Source organism: Grammomys surdaster, unplaced genomic scaffold (genome assembly GCF_004785775.1).
Source record: "Grammomys surdaster isolate TR1022 unplaced genomic scaffold, NIH_TR_1.0 136, whole genome shotgun sequence".
NCBI lineage: Eukaryota > Metazoa > Chordata > Mammalia > Rodentia > Muridae > Grammomys > Grammomys surdaster.
In genome coordinates, this window is record NW_021604594.1 from 15,529,515 (window position 1) to 15,551,120 (window position 21,606).

The 21,606-nt window shown below is 41.5% G+C and overlaps 1 protein-coding gene across 1 annotated transcript in view; it reads right to left on the minus strand.

Moving 5' to 3' along the window:
• Positions 1-21,606, minus strand: part of Cers6 (ceramide synthase 6) — a 242,045-nt gene that overhangs the window by 153,631 nt on the left and 66,808 nt on the right. Inside the window, exons 2-3 of the mRNA XM_028762983.1 lie at positions 19,589-19,694; positions 13,162-13,292 (exon numbers count right to left, since the gene is read on the minus strand). Of these exons, the coding sequence (XP_028618816.1) occupies positions 13,162-13,292; positions 19,589-19,694 (237 nt within the window). The remainder of the gene's footprint in view (positions 1-13,161; positions 13,293-19,588; positions 19,695-21,606) is intronic.

Consider the following 21,606-nt stretch of genomic DNA (forward strand, 5'->3'; position numbering starts at 1 on the left):
TTGGCTTTCTTGCCCGAAGGATAGAGCACTAGACTTCTGGATGAACAAGGCACAATAGGTACAGCTAATAGTAGGATGGCAATTTAACTTAGTTTTATTTTCTTGACCTTTCTAAGTTCAATTTTCAGTGTCTATAGTGTGTAAATTCTGGGCTATGGAGGAACATAATGTCAATTCTATGTATTAATATAGCCCCGTCTTACTTCAGAAGAAGCTGGGAGACCACACGAAGCCAGAAAGGAACCTATTCAAAATCCCCACTGATCCATGTCTACTAGAGAGAGGTTTGTTTAATGAGCCAAATGTTTTATTAAAAAAATATTTCATAGGTTGCTATGAGATAACACAAAACCAACTCTGTCCTTAAGTGAGCCACACTCAGTAACCATGGCATTTCTATGACAGCGGGCCAAGTGGGGACACTGAAACAGAAGAGCAGGTGGCCCTCAGTAGTGAGAGGCCACATCCTGAGCAGGTTGAGCAGGGCTCGGCTGCCTTTTGTCTGTCCTTGCTCATCCCTCTCCATGCTTACTAGAGTTGCACAATTGAGCACATCCTGATTTCCACTTCTCACAGCCACCTTTGGACCGTCCTGTGCTTTCTCAGCCCTGTATCCATCACTGTCATCATCCTCAAACTCACTTCTCAGACATGAAGCCCTCCCCACTTGCTCCCCCTTCCCAGGCCAGCCTTCCCTGGAACCATCTGAAAGTCAAACTCAAGATTTAATAGCAGAGATAGCTCCAAAGAATGAAGAGGATATCAGCCACCAGCCCTACAGAGCTAACTTCCTGGGAATTTGGCTAGAGATTCACTCTGTAGAGTTTCATCACCTGGGCACGAGAGGAAGGAATCTGCTGAAAGCAAAGTCTAACACCACCCCTTCCCTGTACCTGCTGTGATCACAATTCCATACAGAACTCCTGAGCTATCTCTAACACTATTCAGTCTAAACAACTTAGGAAGAGCTGAGAACAAATCCGAGCTATGGCACTTGGGAGCTATCTGGTATTGGGCCACTTCCCTCTCAGTGTCTTCATAGGTAGGAGGGGCTTTTTTAATAAAACATCTAACATCTTACACAAGGGTGCTGTTTATATTTAGGAACCTCACCACAGCATCTTCACACTGCTTCATGAATATCTCTTTCCTCTTCCCAAGATCCAAGAACCGGACAACCATTAAGTGCCTACAACATCAGTAAGAAATTGCCAGATGAAGCTAAACCCAGAAGCACGTGATTTCATTACACCTGTGACAAATAGAGGCGTTATCAGAACCTTCATGAACTAGGCAGTATGGCTGAGACTTGTGCTTTTCAATGTGAATTCTGTTAACTCTAACGAGACCGAGATGAAACAAGCCAGCATGTGTGCACCTGCACCAATAGCCTCCGGCATTGCTAAACAGTACCACTAATTTTCCTGCAGTTGAGTCCAAGGAGCAGTAAACAACCTTCCATCAAACAACAGTTAAGATACCATACACAGATTAGCAACAGCAGCCAACTTAACTCAGTCGGCGTTTAAAATGAAAGTGGTTCATCTGATTCTTTTAGTTAAATCTTTATCACATGGCTTACTAGAAACCTAAATTTAGAAGGGCCCATGAATAATCTAAACTGTCTCCTCTAAAATCATCTGGAATCTGCTCAAATTCTCCTATTTGAGAACTAGCTGTGTGCTCTATTACTCCATCGAAATGCCCATCCCCCACCCACGACTCCTACATTCACTCCTTACTTAGTTACTAGGGACTGTGCTCAAACCTCAGGATTAATGAATGGTCTGCTTACCAACTCCAAAGACAACCAGTCACATCAGCATGGCTGAAGGGTCTTTAAGGCTGACCCTCGAATAGGGTTACTACAAGGTGATCACAGAGGATAATCAACAGCCAGAAGGAAACTAAACACTGAAAAACAAAACATCTGCCCCTGGGAAGGGGGAGGAAAGGAAGCGAAGGAGAAGCTGAGAAGGAGCCACAGAAACCCTCCTATCCCACAACACAATCGGTTCTCTTTCTTCTTGTTTTGATTTTTAGTTTTGTTGTTGCTGCTTTGAGATAGAGTGTTGCAATGTAGCCCAGGCTTTCTTCAAATTTACTGTGTAGCCACACTGCCCATTAAATTCACAGTCCTCCTGACTCAGCCTCCTAAACCTGAGGATTCCAACTTAGTGCTACAGGACTGGAGAGATGCCTTGGTGGTTCAGAGAACAGGCTGCTCTTTCAGTGGACCCAGACTCAATTTCCAGCACCCACTTGGCAGCTTGCAATCCTCTGTGACTCCAGTTCCTGGGTATCTAGTGTATGTAGTACTCTCTTCTGTCCACCCCTAAGCACCAGGCAAACACATGGAAAGCAGATGTGCATGTAGGCAAAACACTCACACACATAAAGTAAAATAAAATAAAGTTTGAAAAGTAGCATAGCCGATATTTTAAAAAGAAAGTGCCATCAGGTCTGGCTTAAAACAGATTTCTTGATGGCAATTTAGGATACGAAATTCAGAATAACTACAACTGAAGCAACAGTGAGGGACTGGAGAGGAGGTGTTTCACTTAAGTACCCCAGGTAATGGCAGCCTAGCTGAGATGGTGGACAACTTCGCTAATAAGTAGAATCCATTGTCCCTATGAGGCCTGGCATCTCAGAAATGTTTGCTTGCTCAGCTTTGTGATCCCAGCGGAAAGAGACACAGATACAGTGACAAGCACATTATACACTATCTGGTTTGTTCTCAGCAGCATCCTCTGACTAGGAGGTTACTGTTCCCCCTCTGTACCAGCAGCATCCGGTAGAGTGAACTTACTCACCAAGGTAACACAAGTTGAGGAAGAACGTGAACCACTTGCTTCTGACTCCAACCCTCAAACTCATTCAAGAACACTGCTTCCTGAGCCCCTAGAGCTGATAATGATCACATTAAACAGCAAGCACCTGTCTCCAGCAGCCATGCTGACCCGCTAAGGCTGCTCAGACTGTAGTGCCACAGCAGAGGAGGCTTTACCCAGGCCAGAGCCACTGGGCACAAGGCTTTGCTCCTCCCTCCCTCCTGATAGAGGCAAACTGTGTCTTCTCAGAATCACTTGGGCAGATTTTAAACCTCTGTGGTTCAAAGAGATTCGCTGCATGTTCTGACATTTCTCATGTGGTGCTTCAAAAGCCCTGGCTTCTGCACACACAGCAGGTATCGCTCCCTGCTGAAGTAGGACACCTTTTCTCATCCACTTCTGTCACATCTTTGCACAGCAGCAAGCCAACAGTGCCAAGGCTCCACTCTCACACTGGTTTTGTATTTTCTTTTCCTCGTGTGTGTGTGTGTGTGTGTGTGTGTGTGTGTGTGTGTGTGATGCCAGTCACCAGTTCTGCAGAATCATGTGGATTCTACCTCCTTGGGCTGCACAGAATACAAGAGCTTCTTTGTAAACTGAAAGCCTGCTGTCCTCACATCTCCTTGCATCTTTCTTCCCAAACAACATCACCAGAGCTACCTCTTTTAAGTGAGGTAGCCATGGTTCTTAAGGAGCCCACTGGCCCACTGACAAGGGCAGTCTGTGGAAAAGAGTGATGGCTATTTGCTACTTCACACGTTCTTTCAGCTTTACTAATGCTAGAAAACAGGTAGCACTAAAGGAACTCACACTACACTCATTAGGTGCAATTCGCCTCTCGACATATGAACTCAACTGTATGGGGTAGCCACTATTAAAACACACATTTTATACATAAATAGGCTCAGGGTTGCCAAGCTTCGTTTCTAAACATCCCATGGGGTTTTATTTAAAAGAAGGCATGGATTCAGACTGCCTGGTTCCATGGCTCACTGAGTTTCTCTGTTAGGTCTGTGAGGATACCATGTCTTCCCATGTGAACACTGACATGAATTTCCTACCTGCTTGTATATGACTTCCTCTGCCAAGTACACTAGATAGGGACAGCAATTTGCATTGTGCAGAGTGGCTCAGAAAGATACACATGCACATGCCCAAATGAACCCAGCCACATATGCACATCATATCCATCAGATGTTGGAATTTGCCCTCTGAACTCAGTTAACCTCCTTGGGTCACCTCCAGTAGCTCCCTTCCTACACTGTTACAGTCTGAGCAGTGGACCTCCGATATTTGTTGTTGACACTCGAGCTCTTGGTGTGTGTCACTCTGTAGATAGAATTTAAGGAGAAAGCAAAGGCTAAATGGACCCACACAGGTAGGACCTTGCTTGGTTTAATTTGTGTCCTTTTGAAAAGACAGAGGAATTCCTCAAAGTAGAGGCCAAAGGAAGATTTGGAAGAAACCAGACTCAATGCATCTTGACCTCAGACTTCCAGCCTCCAGGACTTCGACAAAATAATTTCTGTTCAACCCACTCAATCTGTGGTATTTCCTTACAGCAGCTCAGGCAGACCAAAATGCCAACATCAACAAGTGAACTCAAGGACTTTTCCAAGAAAAAGCATCATAGTTATTACAGTAGTTAAGTATTTCTTAATCAGCTAACATGTGAGAAACTGGGCTGGTATTTTTTATAAAGTGTCTACATTTTTCAGTATATTGTTGATAAAATGTTATTACGCCTTATATTATTTTGTTCTGTAATGCAAGTTTACATTGTGTACCATTTGTAGAAACAAGTATGCTGTATCAACACACAACTGACGACACCACACTCAGAGCGTAGATGATTCACAGATCCTGAAGACAAAGGACTTGGTGTTTTAACAGCCTTCTTCAGGCAGTCTGACAAGGCAAGTTCTATAAAAACACTAACTCAAGCATAGTTCTTGAAACATAAGTATAGCATGGATATGCAGAGGCAGGAGAGAAGATCGAGAGCTGGCCCATTGCTCTCCCTTTTTTCTTACCATCTATCTGTAGGTACCAACCTACCAAACACACACACACAGAGCACTGCTTGTATATGTATATTTGTGTAGGCACATGTATGAACTATGATACTATGGAAGTATTAAATGATAAATACTTAGTTCTGGAATTGTCCATAGACTTTTGAGTAATTTCTCCTAATTTTTAATGAGTACTCTATACACTTTTATAAATGATTCATAACCAAAATTGATTGTCCTGACTCCAGGACTATTCAATTTATATATTTGAAATAGAGAAAAACAAAAGGAGAAATGGTTAACAGGTTCAAAAACCCGGCAGACAAACATTCTTTATAAATATTAGCCTTAATAAATTTGATTATTCCTCTTCTTTGTCTTCATCCATTTCCATGTTGGATACAACTATTTGAAAATTCATATCAAAAAGACTGTTACTAATTTATAATCTAAAGTGAAACCAATGAACCAAATGTAAGAAGAGCACAAACATACTAAACATGCAGCCAGCTGACCCAGGAACAGGCCTTGTTCGGTATTTTTAACGGCAGTTCATTTTGTTTCAATTAGGCAGTACACATGTGTGAGATGCATAACCAGATGGAGTGGAGAATTCGAGGGACTGGATCCAAATGGAAAGCCTGAGGTTGCTTTACTACAGACCGAATGTCTGAGATAGAAAGAAGGAGCAAGGTTTAAAATGAGAGTCTAAGTAGAAGGGCACACTGCTGATAGCCCATCTTATCGGTCTTCAGAACTTCCACCATGAGAGGGCGTCGGTGGGGAGAGACAATCATAGCTTCAACAAGTGCAAGGTTGGGCTAAATGCAGCAATATACCCTCAAGACACCATGTTCTAGGAATACTGGTAACTGGCATTCTACTCCAGATGGGTCCTGGTGTTCCTATGGTAGGGAAACTCTGGGAATTGCCAGATATTGGGGGACTACATTATCTGTGTAGAGAATGCCAAACAAAATACCAGTATAGTTTTACAATCCTAAGGCAGAGCATAGTAAACAATGGGCTACTGGGATAGATACAGCCAGCTGTCTGTTTCAAGTATGGTCCAAGAGCTTAGAAGAGTTTTACATTTTTTTAGGGGCTGAACAGACTTAAAGACCTAGTATATCATAATATGAAAATGATATATTCACATTTCAATCCCAATAAAATATGTTTTCTTGGAAGCCAGCTCTTCCTATTGTCTCTTGAACTACAAGGGCACAGCTGCAATTACAACAAAGCCCATCCTGATATTAAACATTCTTCACATTCCAGCTAAGTATGTAAGAGTCTGCTGACTTCTGCCCACAAACTAAAATTGACCTGAATACAACCTATATGTTGTAAAGTACTTAAAATCATAGCGTTAAAGAGTATAAAACATGCACTGAGAAATATTGGGCATTTATGTGCTTTGGATGGTGGGACTGGGCCACCATTGTATTTGTGAACAGTCACTCCCACCACCATAAAAGCAAGAAAACAGCTCATTTCTGTGCTTTCCAAGAACAAAGATTCCAATTGCATAATCAGATTTTGTTTAGACTCAGGATCAGTATCTAAACACTGATGATTATATATTCAATACTGAAAGAAAGATGATGAAGATATCATTGTTATACATTGTAACAATTTCTTATTCCTATTTTTTTTAAAAAATGAAAAAAAACCTAAATCAAACAAACAAACAAATAAACAAACAAAAATCTGCATTGAACAGGCTGCCTAGACAACCCAGTTGGCAAATCCTTGAGATCCTGAGTTTGGATTTCTAGTATCTATATAAAAAGACAAGCATGGTAGCATATGGTTATAATTCCAACAGCAGAAAAGCAGAGGAAGGCAGACTCCATCAAACCTATTCAGTGAGCTCCAGGCCAACAAAACTACCCTGTCTTCATTGGGAAAGTATCCTCTGGGTTCTACACATATGTGTACCTTTACACACAAACACCACCACTATCCACAATAAATAAAAGCATTTGTATTCATTATTCAAAGCCAGCTTTTGCTTCACAAGATCCTGTATAACAAAATTTAAAAAAAAAATGCCAGTTTCATTAGAAAATTTTATAAGGGATGTTCATTGCATGAGAGGATGAAAAAGCAACTCTGAGTTTTTTCCTCTGGTAAAATTTGCTTCTTCCCAGATTGAGGCAGATATGAAAATAGTTCATATATATTTTGTTGAGGTGATTGTTTGCAAACAAATATGTGGTTATGAAAATTTGATAAAGGTATTTACCGTACGATGTACTCAGATGATCTCAAATTAAAGAATTTAAGAGATTGACTACTTGTTTCCCGTTCCTCCACCCCAATTGTTAGTTCCATTTCTTCTTAAAGGTCACAAGATAGCACTGTTCATTTATCCAAACAAAACAGCAATTTCACTCACAGCGACCAAATTGATGGCATGGAGGCAACTGATTAAGCCTCATCATCACTGGCAAGTTCTCCCAAATCCAGTGGAATCACACACTGAGAAAAACACAGGGATTCTTTGTAGAAACAAGGTCACAACTTCAAGGCTCTACCACTTCTGAGTGGTATCCGGAAACAGGGGAATTTGGGGTGATTTTAATTTATATCAATTCTGAGATAGAATTCCTAATGGGAGTCTCAGGTGTCATTTTCTAGAACCTAAAGTTCTGTTCTTCAAAGCCATTCAGTTAGAGTAATTATTATTACTAATCTTTGACATGTGATTATTTTTCACCCTATATTTTAAAGTTATCACACAGCAAGTTTATTCTTTCGATCAATTACATACTGCTTAAATAAAAGGTATATAGGATATTTACTCCCTGACAAGTGCTAATAAATGTGCTTCCTGGCACCTGAAGGGAGTCCATGTTTTCTTAAATAAAAAATAATATAATATTATATTATACACAAAGACACACACAGAGACAGAGAGACAGAGAGAGAAAGAGAGAGAAAGAGAGAGAGAGAGAGAGAGAGAGAGAGAGAGAGAGAGAGAGCACAAATTTGTTTTCTCCAGTTTTCTAATGTGATTTTAGTTCTTCTAAATAGTAGTCATTTTTTTTTTTTTAACCAGGAGACAGACTAGGGAAGAGAGATGAATGAGAGTGTTATTGCACTTGGGACACACATTCTAAAATTAACATGTCCAAACACCCTGAACTAAGACCTACACATCCATTTGGAAAGTCCACTAGATGATGGTAAAATATTTCTGTTGCTCACACAAAATACATGAACAAAAACAATGTGAGCAAAAAAGGCTTCTCTTTCCATTCCATCATGGTAGAAGACTAGACAGAAGCTTGGAGACTGGAAGAGAAGTAGAGAGCATAGAGATTCTTTCCATGAACTGCTCAGCCTGATTTCTTATATAAGCCAGGGCCACCTACCCTGCGGTGGTACTGACCTTAGTGGGCTGTACCCTTCCAAACCAACTATTAGCTAATAAAATATCCCACACACCTGTCTACACAATCTGATAGAGGCAACTCCTCAACTGATATTCCTTCTTCCTAGGTGCCATGTTGAAAACACTAACCAGCACAACTGACTCCTGGTCAACTCAGCACACAAACCCATAACCTTTCATTGTTGTTTGTACCCAATATCTCATGTTAATATTACAACATAAAACACAATCCAGCTTTTAAAATCCCATGTTCTAAATTTTTTCAATTTTTCAACACTTTAAAAGTCCAAGTTATCTTAATTAAAGTATCCAGTCTCTTAACTATGGGCTCCTGCAAAAATAAGCTATACTTTCTAGTTCTAAAAGGGAAGAGAGAAGGCACAGATCAAAAAACAAACAAAATCAAAAGTGTAAAAAGTTCAGATGTTTAGGACTTATTCAAGATCTTCTGGGGTCTCACTGGCTTGGCTACCTCCATTTCTCTAGATTTGCAATTTGCAGCACACATGGCTTGTCTTGTAAGCTTAGGCTGGATCATTCTATACTGCTGTTATCCTTGGCATTCCATCAATGCCATCCATTCTCATCATTCCAGAATCTCGAAAACGATACTCTCGACTGTGGTTGAGGTTATACCTTCATCCTGGTTCCTTAGGGTACCAAGCCTTAGCCTTTCTCTATTAGCCTTTCAGTTCCTGGGTCTCCACTGCAACTGAGGCTGTCCATTCACCAATGGACTTCTTTGGCCTCTTTACAGGGATTCCATGTCTGCATGGTGCCAAGCCTCAGCTATTCCCTCTGACTCATTCATTCCTTCAAAACCAATATGTGGGAGGCTCTTACACATTACCAAGTTCCAATACCAACTTGAGATGCAGCCTTGGCTCCCCACTGGACCACAGCTTCTGTGTGGTGGTTCTGAGGAAATATTTGCCAGATTTCACCTTGCTGACGTTAATCTCTTATTAATCATAGATGATTTCTCAATTCCAGCTAACCAGTGTAAATGTTTTCACTAAAGCAAAGGCTTCACTTTCAGTTGTGTTGGTTTCTTGTAAATCATAGTTGATTCTTTAGTCCCAGCTGACCACAACCCGATTCTTAATTTAAATTTAGCACTTGGGTACCACAATAGTCCTTGAGGAACTGATTCTCAAACTTCCCTGTGAAACTTATCAAGCCCGATTGTTATGATTTGCATTTCTCTCAGCATTATCTTCCAAGGTCACACAGAATAGCTTCCTCCCAAGAACAGTCAAGTCTATTACAGCAATATCCCATGTTTATGATACCAATCTGTTTTAATTTGCTTTCTGTTACTAAGATAGAATAATGACCAAAGCAATTTGTACAGGAAAAGGTTTATATTGCTTACCCTTTCCAATCACAATTCAACACTAGAGAAAGTCAAGATAAGAACTTGGAGGCAGGAACTAAACCAGAGACTGTCTTAGTAAGGGCTGCTATTGCTGTGATATTTCCCTGACCACAGCAACCTGGGGAGAAAAGGCTTTATTTGGCTTAAATTCCACATCACAGTTCATCACCAAAGGAAATCAAGATAGGAACTCAAATAGTGCAGCAATCTAGAGACATCAGCTGATGCAGAGGCTATGGAAGAGTGTTGCTTACTGGCTCGCTCATCATGGCTTGCTCAGCCTGCTTTCTTAGAAAACTCAGTGCCACCAGCCCAGGGATGGCACTACCCACAATGGGCTGGGGCCTCCCTGTTAATCACTAATTTCAAAAAGTGCTACAGGCTTTTCTACACTCAAATCTTATGGAAGCATTTTCTCAATTGAGATTTCCTCCTCTCAGATGACTCTGTGGTGTCAAGTGACATAACACTATCCAGCAGAGACCGTGAAGGAATGCTGCTTAGTGGTTTGGTCTCCATGGATGGCTCCACCTGCTTTTGTACATAACTCAGGACTACCTGTCCAAGGGTGGCACTACTCACAGTGGGCTGGACCATCCCGTAATCAACCATTAACCAATGAAATGTCCTACAGATATGCTCACAGATCAGTCTGATTAAAGCAATTCCTTGAGATTCCATCTTCTAGGTGACTAGTTTGTGCTGAGTCGCCAACAGCAACAAAAAACAAAAACAAACAAACAAACAGTATACCTTCACTGGTTTCAATATTCTTCTAGATCTGTTTTTTTTAAAACAGATTAAAAATAATCATGTGTACACATGACTGATGTAATTCTACTTTATCCCTCATAGTATTCTATGTTCTTCACCATGTCATTATTTCTTTCGAATTTTTTTGTTTTGTTTGAGATGGTGATCCCAGTATATTGCCCAGGCTATATGAATCCTCTCACACCAGCTTCCTGACTAATTGGCTCTATAGGCTTACGCTACACATCTAACTTCAAGAGTTTGTCTTTTAAATGTACATCTAATTTTTCAGAGTCAGAAAATTTCCCTAAAAGCATTTACACTAAGCTAGTATGTAACAAGCATTCTTTGGCCGTGGAACCATGTGGTGACTGAGATCAGTGACTCCTTTCAGAGCAATGCTGTTTTAAGCCATGATCAGTTCACAAATATTTGGTAGAGTCTTTGTGTTATGGGAAAGGCTGGGATGGATGTGTGTGGTCCTCTACTCCTTGGCAGTTAGCTATGATACAACAAAGAGATTAAGAATAGTTAAGTTATCACACAAAGCAGGAACAGATTCCATTTCAAACATCAACAATTGCAGTAAGTGCTCTGAGAATTTGAAAGAAGTCATGATCAGTCCAGTCCCAGGCCAGACTTTGGTCTGTGCCTAGGATTTGAGGAATTGGTAGGGGACAGACAGAGAGCAACCAGAAGTATCGGGTGTTCTAGGCTAAGAGTATTGCATATGACATGTGAATAAGGCATGGCAGTAAAAGCCCAACCCTGTGGAAGAAAGAGGCTGGTTGAACTGATCTCCAGCAGGTTAAGGCCAGACTCTGGTTATCAAGATAAGACGCCTAGTACTCAAGCTCTAGTTGTAGAAAAATCATCAAAGTTTTAAAGTGACAGGCTGTGGGGACAGAGTATGATGATGTTTTCGGAGTTATCATAGTAGCAACACAAGGTCTCGCAGAGAGCAGAATGAATCCTTGGTAGAAATATCTGCACTGGACACATATGGCTTAGGAAGCAGTTCTTGGGAAGAAATGATTTCTGGAGAGACTAAGGTAGGGTAAGGAAAGAAAGAAGCTGGAGACGAATCTGGAGAAGAAATGCAATAGAACGCACAGGAAGAACTCAGAGTAAACGTGTGAACAGTCCCTGGAAATAGAGAAGGGTTGCCAATCTAGAAGTGAAGAGTAGTATCCAGTAAGAGTGCATCAGCACTGGGTCATGCACATGGACCAAGTGGTAGCAATGACCCAGTGGTGGTCCCAGAAAGACCTACTTGCCTCTAAGAGCTGATCTTTCTGTTTAGATCTTTAGTTCCTGACTGTCCATAGCAATCACTTAACATACACACACCTGACTATTATTTAATGTGGATCCATGCATACACACACTGTCTTATCAGTCTGACACAGGTACAGTCAGCTTCATAATCTACACTTCTCACTGTGCCTGTACACTGCCACACCTTTAGTCCTCATTCAGAAACATTTCAAGTGAAGATAACATGACAACTCCCTGAGTACACAGGTGAAGACTAAGTGAATTTAAGGAAAGACATACACAATGAAGCAAGTGGTGGTCACTACTTAAAATGTAGTGCGTGGCCAGCAGCATCAAGGGCCACTGAGAGCCTGTTAAAGCTGCAGAATCTCAGCTGCCTATCCACACGCAAGGAATCATCTACACTCTTCACATCTACCCAGCTGCAGGAACTTACGGTCTGACTCTGTATCTCTTCCATTCCCTCCATCTTCATCATGCAATGTCAAAATACTTTTTTGGACTAATTGAAAGACAAACCTGAAATAGCAAACGCAACTTGATTTCAAAACCAAAAGGCCCGTGAGCAAGGGCTGTTTCCAAAGACATTATTGTTGACATAATAAGGTGTCAGGCCAAAGCTCCCCAAAGAAAGGGGGGGGGGCACAGCAATGGCCACATTCATAAGGTGAAGAGCACACAGGGCCTGTCTCACCTCAGCTGGTTACATACACAATGATTAGGTCTTGCCCTGATTTTCTTACATGTATCCAGTATCACCATCTGAACATATGGTGCTATATGTGTGTGTGTGTGTGTGTGTGTGTGTGTGTGTGTGTGCCACTCACCTAGGCTAGCTGAGTATCACCTTCCAGGATCTGCCTTCCCTGTGCTAGGATTACAGATGCACACTGCCATGCCAGCTTTACATGAGTGCCCAGGGTCTCAACTCAGGATACCCACAGAGCCCTCTGCCTGCCACTGTCTTGTATTATTTTTAACAGCTTTACTAGCACACAGTCTATAACCCATGAAATTCAAATTTTCCAAACAGAAGAGACTTTCATTATATCCCTTACTGTCAAGCAATGTCTCATTAAAATGCATACAGAAATAGAATATAGCTATGTCTTAAGTCTCTAGGAATATAGGACTTTGTTATTACCTCTTAATTAACATTATCCTAAAAATCTTAGTTTTTATTAGTGGAAAAGAGGTCTTGATAAAATTCTGCCTATTCAATTCAAAATGTGGAAGTATGAATGCTGTATTTCAAAGATGGCCAGTGTTTCCTTGAAGTTACATTAGGAAGTTAGGTTTATTTATTAGATCACACTGGAAATCCCAAACTGTTACAAACTACTGTTCCCTCAGATTTTCCTGATCCAATTTCCCACCAGGTATCATGCTTCATAAGGGTGCCAGCGTCTGCCAACATCTGTTGTTTTCCATGATTGGGTTAGCATAAAGGTTTTTCCTTTGAAAGCCTGAGGTGGGGGAGGGGAGGAGACACGGACTTACATGCTCTCACAGAACCTGGTCAGAGTGCTGGGTTTCTCCTGGTTGCGTCTTTGTCGAAACCAGCGTTGAATGCTCCGGACATCCCAGTCCAGCTGCTTGGAGAGCCCTTCTAATCTCTTCTCATCAGGATGCTGTGAAACAAGGCACCAGAGAAACCATTTTCACCCATTTGTACTGCACCACGTACAGGGCCAACTTTACACATGGTTGGATTTCCCCTCTATTTTCTATGGCTGGCATTTCCATATTTGTGACTGAGAATCTAGTCTATCCACTCGAGGCTGGAACAAAGATAACTCCTGGATGACTCATTATGAAACAAGACAGAAAAATAAAAATCTTGCCCCAATGCCTGCATTCTTTTTCTTATCATCAAACACATCTTATGAAGCAACCAGCAACCAAAGAAAGGGTGAACCAGCCAGCTGGCTGAGTCAGCGCCATCGGCTTTCAAAGGCAGAATTTACAGAGACATCAATCAAACGGTCCACCTTCTAAGGGAGAAAAGTATATTAACGTATCTTATAAACAGATAATGTAGAAAAGACAAAAAACACAGAAAATCCCAGAATGTGCCTGCTAAAGTGTCACTTCCAGTACCACAGGCATCTCTTCTCTCCTCTTCCTTCTCCACTGTCCATGGACTCCCCTCCTTGGCTTCCCTTGTCACCCCCGTTTACCACAGCACACATCTAGCCTTACTAACACTACATGTTACCCACAGGAATGGTGAAAAGGACAAGAAGGTCTTGGCAACAGGCACAGGCCCCCTTCCTCGCCCGACTTAGCCTCTCAGAGCCTTGGCCTCTATCAATATAAACAAGGGTAACCGGTTTATCAACATACAGGGGACTGTGGCAAAGACTGAAAATATATGTTAATTGAGTGTCGGTTATCTGTCTTCTTTTTCTCCCTCCCACATTTTCAACGAGTTAAAAAACCTCTTGCTCATAATCACAGAAGAGGAACCTACTGTACAACAAAACCAGCCAAGAGAGCTCCATTCTCTTACTTATTGTTTGCTTTAATGCTGATGATCAAAATGGAGGGAGAAGAGCCGCTGACCGGGCTGTAATAGAATGTACACACAGGATGGAACAGCATCTCAGCAACCCCAGGGGTCTGCATCTCCCACAGCTCACTTTCCACGGTAAGGACTGAAGCCTTTGGGAAGAGACCAGATCACAAGGGCGGAGCTCTCCTAGTGATGTCTGATTCCTGCTCCTGCCTCCACTGCCTTCTGTCCCCCAACCTTCTCCCCCACTCCTTCCTGTGCTCTCTTCTACCCCTCCAAAAACCCAAGAAATGTACACTCCTGGCACCCAGACTGCACACCTCCAGACTTTAGAACTGTGAAAGGTGAATAAATGCCTGTTGCTTAAGTCCCTTGTCTATAGCAGTCTGCCATGGTGGCCTGAACTACCTGAGCTAGTCACATACCTGAAAGCAGAGCAAATGCCATCAAGTTACAAAGTGTTCTGCTCCTGTGCCTACAAATGCAATTGCCAGCACTCAGTTGGGCATGTGTCTGAGGTCCTTTTAGTAGTAACAAGAGAATATAAATCTCCTTTTATGTCTTTCTTAATTGAAAATATGAGAGCGGCAAGGGGACTCACTCACTGCCTATAATATATATTGGTTATACTCCCATCCTGTTGAAATGAATATTTTTATCACGATTTCTGACAGCCTCATACAATACATGTAATATGCTGTGATTATATTCGCCCCCACCACCTTCTACTGTCTTCCTGATTTCCCCTCCCAATTCCTTGATCCTAACTAGCCCCTCCGATGGTGACACCACTGACAAAAAAATGACACTGTCCCCAGCAGCAACCATAAACAAGGAAAAAAAAATTCAAAGAAACAAGAAACAAAAAACAACTACCAAACCTCAGGAAAGAGGCAGAACCTTGAGGACAAGAGAAAAAAAATATTTCTGAGTTTACTAGTAGTGGTGTGTGTGTGGGGGGGGAGGGGTTAAGGTTCACAAATTGAAACCAACTGTGAAGCTCAATCAGCATCAACACTGACCCTGTTACCTCAGTCCTCCTACTTCCTTTGACAGGAAGTCATGGCTATTAAATCATTGTACTTGCCAGGGTTATTTTACATAAACACAATTGAATGCATACTCTCTTACCTTCCTCCAGTCACACAAATTACTGTAGACCATGGACTTGGGGTTTCCCCTTAATAATTTGTCTTGGAGGGATTACAAATCGGCTCAGACATACCATCACTCTTCTGTTGTGAAGTGTAAAAATAAACTCCAACTTTCTAGCCTGTTCTGCTAAATGGACACTCTGGTAGCATCGCAACCTCTGAGAGTGCTACCACAGTAAGTTCTATGTGTCATAGTAAATGGTAGAACTCATTCCTTGGACTGAAAAGGGGGCCTGTGCGTCTATAATTTTTTATATTAAAAATTTACTAACTTTATTAATTTATACTTTTAAAGAAAGAAGGGCCACACCCAGGAGTCTCCTCAACCCAACAGAATATCTTCATCTTTTCTAGTCTGATGCACAATTGTCATTTTTAAGGTGTACAATGACATAATTGTCTACTATCAGATCAGAAGCTCCAGAAGCAGAGAAAACCTTTGATATTCTTTTCACTGGTGCCTATATGATAATACGACTTATGCTTTCTGAATGAATGAATATTTAAGTAGAAATTTTGCCTCCTCCTTTAAGTTTAAAATGGCTTTTACCTACTCACTAGCTCAAGCTCACATGAGTAATATGTAAAAGGATCACGGTTTCCTCCCCTTCTTTTTGTGCCCTACCCAACACTTGTCAACAATATAATCTGTCTTGGAGTTTGCTGTTGTACTATTAAATATGCTTCTCCTGCCCTCTGATTAGCCAGCATTAGCTAGCTCATCTGCTGCCTCCCAACTACTAAGCAATTCTGCAACCAGTGCCTGCCTTCCCATCAGCTTCTCCTCAGTTCAAGTTAGTTATCCTTTTTTAAACTTCAAGAACACACAACTTCAACATTCTGTTCTGACACCATCCCTCACATTTCTTCATCTCTTAGTTTTACAGTTTAAATATATTCAAAACTCAGCAACTTTCCCAGTAATCTTGTATAATCTTCTGGTTAGCTAAAATATATAACAACAATCTCCTTAAGGTGGAAAAAAATGAGGACAAATTTTAGAGAATCTGTATACAATTTTTATACAAGAATTAATTTATTATCTGTATATATGTGAGAGAGGAAGGAGGGGGGAGAGAGAGAGAGCACTCGCACATGTGTTTCCATGTACATGAGCAAGTGCCTGCAGATGCCCACACAGAACTGAAGGATATTAGAGCCCTAGAACTGGAGTTACAGGTGTTTACGACTTACTTGACATGGGTGCTGGGAATTGAACTCTGGTCCTCTGGAAGAGCAGCAAGCACTCAACCACTGAACCACTTTCTAGCCCCCGCCTCCAATTTGTGACTAGAGGAAAGGCGATCAGTATCCCCTCACTTGACCTAGCCATCATTCTCTTCCCATCTGCAAGGGACCTTGGGAGGTACTAGAGAGCACAGGAGGTAAGCGGTTAACTGAATTGGGACTCCATTATGCAGTTTGCATGCAGTTGTCACCACTGTCTGTGGAACTATGTGATGACTGCAGATATTGGTGTATCACACAGACTCTTGTGAGAAACTCCACTCCTGTGCTCTCTGCAGGAAGCCCAATAAAATCAATGGTCACACCATGTTGAACTTTGGTAAAATAGTACTTCTGTTGGATATTGGTGCCCCTCTGAGGTCAACAGACATTTTTTTTATCTCCCTAAGAAAAGGTAGTCAACATAATGAAATGTTGCTTCGTAATTGCTACATATTTTACCCTCACAGCTTTAGAACCAATTTGAAAAGGAAATTCAACTTAAAAATATAATGAGATAACGGGATAAAGCCAGTTAAAAGATGGGCACTCAAAAATAATCATTGGGGAGAAATAATCACTTGGTATATTTAAATGGACCAAGTCATCACTAACTGTAGGTCTTTTGGCTCCATTCCCAACCTTCAGAATCAGAAGTTCTGAAGATACAATGTAGCAGCATGCACTTTAACTCCTCAGAGTAGCGATGCAATGAAAGTGTGGAAACAAGGCTGATATAGATGCTGTATCATTTACTAAGTGCTGTGGGGGGGGAGGGGCTCATGTGCTGTGTTGTTGTTTTAGTCAATTCTCATGAAAGCCTGTGAGTTTATTACTTGAAGATTTCTAAGGCCTCCAAAGGTTAAAAAAAAAAAAAACTTGCTGAAGGTGAAACTTTAGTAAGGAAAAGTTATTTCAACTTACAGACTCAGGTCTGTCTCAAGTAAATACCAAGGGTCCTAATTATTTCCTAATGGTGGTAGGTTCTCTATAGTGTTTAGAATGTGATAGATTTCCCTGTAGGGCGGGAGGTAGGTTCTCTACAGTATTTTAAATATGATAAATTTACCTGTAGAGTAGAGGAAGGAGAGAGAGAAAAAAAAACAGACAGATGTTATGACAAGAGAAGAAACTGATAAAGAATGTCATGATTTATATCGAACTGCTGATGTCAGAAGAGTGACCTGGGCAGAGACGATAAGCAGTACTGTCACACAGAGCAGGGGCCACAATTTAAAGGGAGGTTAATGCTCTACGGCTTATATCTTAAAAATCTATGCCACTTTTCAAATGTAATGTGTTCTTGCAAGTGAAATCTAATGGAGCAATGACCATGTGCAAACATGCCAAGAGTCTGGGCTCTACAGAGGTCCCATATAGGCACTTATTGTCCCCTTTCCATCTCCTGTCCCCCACGATCCACCTACCCCATCTCCTCTTTCCCCTACCTACTTATAACTACTGCCTTTGGATCCCCAGAAGGGGCATGGGAACAGAGGGTGGAGCAGAGAGATGGGAGATAGGCTTTGTTTCTCTCTGAGGTTTCTCAGTATGGGGCTGGGCTGCTACCTCTGTGCTTGACAGGTGAGACTCTTGCATACTTGAAATCTTGTAGCAGAGTCTGTGATGCCTTTGGAGGCCATCTATCCATCATGTGCTGGGGCGATGAGCCTGTAGATAGGAGAGAGGCCTGTCTGAACTTTGCCCCCAGTGCCAAGGCACAGCATGTCCAATAGTAGCTGGAGGAAAGGGGACTCTGACAGCCAGCAAGCTACGAGTGTACTTAATCATACAGTCTCCCCAGGCATTTCTGAGGCTCTGTACTTGTTCTATCAATATTCCCCTGCCTACAGACACTACAGAACAAGCAAAACATGGCTCAGCAGGGCGGGAATGTGGCTCTTCTCCAGCGTTTGTAATGGCCTCGATTTGATCTTTAATGTTGTGAGAAAAACTAAAGCATAATAGGAGTGAAATTTCACTTTAGCAAGGTAAACATCATGGAAAAGTATCGTTTTTTACGAGGCCAGAGAAAATGTCTATAGACTTTTGGCAGAAATGAAGGCAACAAGACAAACAGAGCTGTCTGGGTATCTGCACTAATCCATGAGCCTACGAGTACTAATGCCAGCCCCACAAACACCAGAAAGAAACATCATTCGTATACGACTGTCAAATCACAGCTTCGAAACCAGCACGATGCTTCCAGAAAACTGAAAGAGTACAAAGGAACCATCTGATACAGCAACACAGAGAACAATGTTCCATTTCTCCTGTTTTATGTTTTCTCATCCAGCCAAGGGTGAGCAGAGATAAGGCGGGCTCTTAGGGAATGAGAAGAAGCTGTGTGGGCTCTGCATTGGTTTGTCTCCTTTTCTTCCCACTTCAGGTCAAGGACCCCTGGCGTTTTCTTCCTCCTCTCTGTGCTTAAGTATGTATCAGTCACTTGCCTCCTCCCTTCCTCTCTGTTCTCTTCTTCTCATTCTTCATGATACTGAATGCCCCATCTCTTCATTTATTCTCCACTGTGAGTCTATCTCTTCTAGTCTGACTCTGCCGACCCAGTTTCTTCCTTTCTTCACACAGCAAATTTTCTTCAAAGATGACCTTTCACTGTCTTTCATGTTTGTCTATCATAGCCTCTGCAACACACAGATGGCACCGACTATATGCCAGCAGGTTCCATTTCTCACACGAGAATACATCACACTGTAACCTCTGCCTGGCCATCCCCACCCAGCCCTTATCTGCATGCTTCATGTCACCTGAGACTGAAAAAGGCACTGGATTGGACAAACCTCTATCTAATCAAGACCTTTCCACAGACAAGCTTGTAAAATCAGCAACCAAGAGGTCACATACCCCCTTTATCTATTGTTTACAGTTTGGGCCAATTATAGCACGTATAGTCTCTCCAAGGACTCAGAGTCCAACAGGAAGCAAAACTGACTGTCAGAACCCAGGAGAGAAAGGATGGGATGGCCACTTTGTGGTGGTAGAGAAAAATAATGTTCCCAGATGACACTCATACCTTTGTTATGGCAGTGAAGACCTTTTCCAGAATGGCATTTGGCTGGGCAATTTGTGGTCCATTAGCTTGGATGTTGAGGGCTATGGCACATGGTTTGGCTATGAATCTAAAGGTTTAAAAAGAAAGAGAAGAAAATAAATGAGAACTTATACTTTTTATAACTGCTCTTCATAGCATCAATTATAAATGACTATGTTATTCTAATTAGATGTCTGTAGGGTTTTACACCAACCTTCACATGGGTAAACTATAAAACAGACCTTATTTGAAGCCACCAGCAGTCACTTTAAAAAGAGTTATTCTTAAAGACTATTTAAACTCCTTGGCTGAGTGTGATGGCACACACCTTTAACACCAAGTACTCAGAAGGCAGGCAGATCTCTATAAGTACGGGGCTACCCTGGCTACATACAGAATTCCAGGACAGCTAGGACTATGCAGAGAGACTGTGTCCCCAAAACAAAACAAAACAAACAAACAAACAAAAGAACAGAATATTTAAACTCTAATGATACTCAGTAGTTCTAATGACTCTTCACAGATCAATTATGGTTCCCTACACCATAAGAAAGAAAAAGAAGGAAACAATGGATGGAAACAGAATTGTGCAAGCAAGATGTATCAATACATGTCATAATTTACACTCTTCTTCTAAACACATACAATTGTGTTATTATACCAATGCGCATCTGAATCCTCATGGAGGGTGTGTGCTTTTGACCACTCCGATTATAAATGCAGCCATTTTGTTTCCATAATCAATGCGTATAGTACTGAATCCCAATCCCTTCCAGTTTCGTAATTTCTGCTTTGTGGGTCAGTTCCCCACACGGCTTCTTTCTCATGGGAAGCAAGGAAGAAAGGCAAATGCATGGCATTCTAGACAAGCCAAGAGTAGAATTGTTTAAAAGCATGAGTTCAACTGTTTTTATCCTACGAGAATGTCTAAGCCAACAAGAAAGGGAAGGATGAGCCTCATTTCCCATGCCTGACGTTTGAGCAAGGCTCTGAGAGGGATGTGGAGTGCACAGGGCCCTGGAGAGACAGTGACAATTCTAGTAAAACTGTAAAAGAGGAAAAGTATTTACACCTTCGAGATGGTTTCAAATAACTACTCAAGAAATAAGCTTCCATAGTATTTCAGTGGTGACTCTGTCACTAATATCATACGAGAGTATTACTAAGATAATTCAATGGTTGCCAAGAGCGATAACCAATAAATACATAAAACAAATCAGTAGTGAATCTTAGATGAGGCTTCTTTAATACAACTCTGCAAAATTAAGAACAGCAGGCAAGGCGGAGTAACACGGTGTTGAACCGAATCCTATTTCATGTACAAGTAAAGAAATTCACCCAGGCTGGAGAACAAGAACACTATGTGTTGCAAGCCTGATCCAGGACAGTGGGGCACAGAAAGTGAAATATCATGCTTGTTTCACTAGGTTCTCTCGGGACACAGGGGAAAAAGAAATGGCCACCATTCCTAATCTATAAGCCTTTGAGAAACTGGACTACTCTTGGGAGCTTCGAATTCCCGGTTCTTTCCAGCGCGATCCTTTCTGGGACACATTAGCAATACCACTGCATCTTCTAGTAATTCTGGGCCTTCTCCATAATCACAGAAACAGCTGGAACTCCAATAGAAAAAGATACATCACGTAATGGACAGCGACCACAGCAGAGCACAGAACTTGTTTTTCCAACCAAGTTTCCCACTTGCTGGCTACTCTATCGTCCCTATGATGTCAACATTTCCCTCAAAGAGCTCTTGGGTACACTCACCTAATCTCTAAGCATTTTCTTTCTCAACAACTTCACCAGTACAGAGAAGCAAATATTTAAATTGTAAGACAGATAATTACATAAAGTAGGCAGAAAAAGTTAATCCCAAATCCTGAATGAGAGAGAAGGCAAAGGGCAAATCAACTCCACTCCTCACAGGTAGATGATAAAGAAATTTCATTTGTGTTTATTCTCTGAAGGATTTGTGACTCATCTCTCATGTTTTTTTTCTT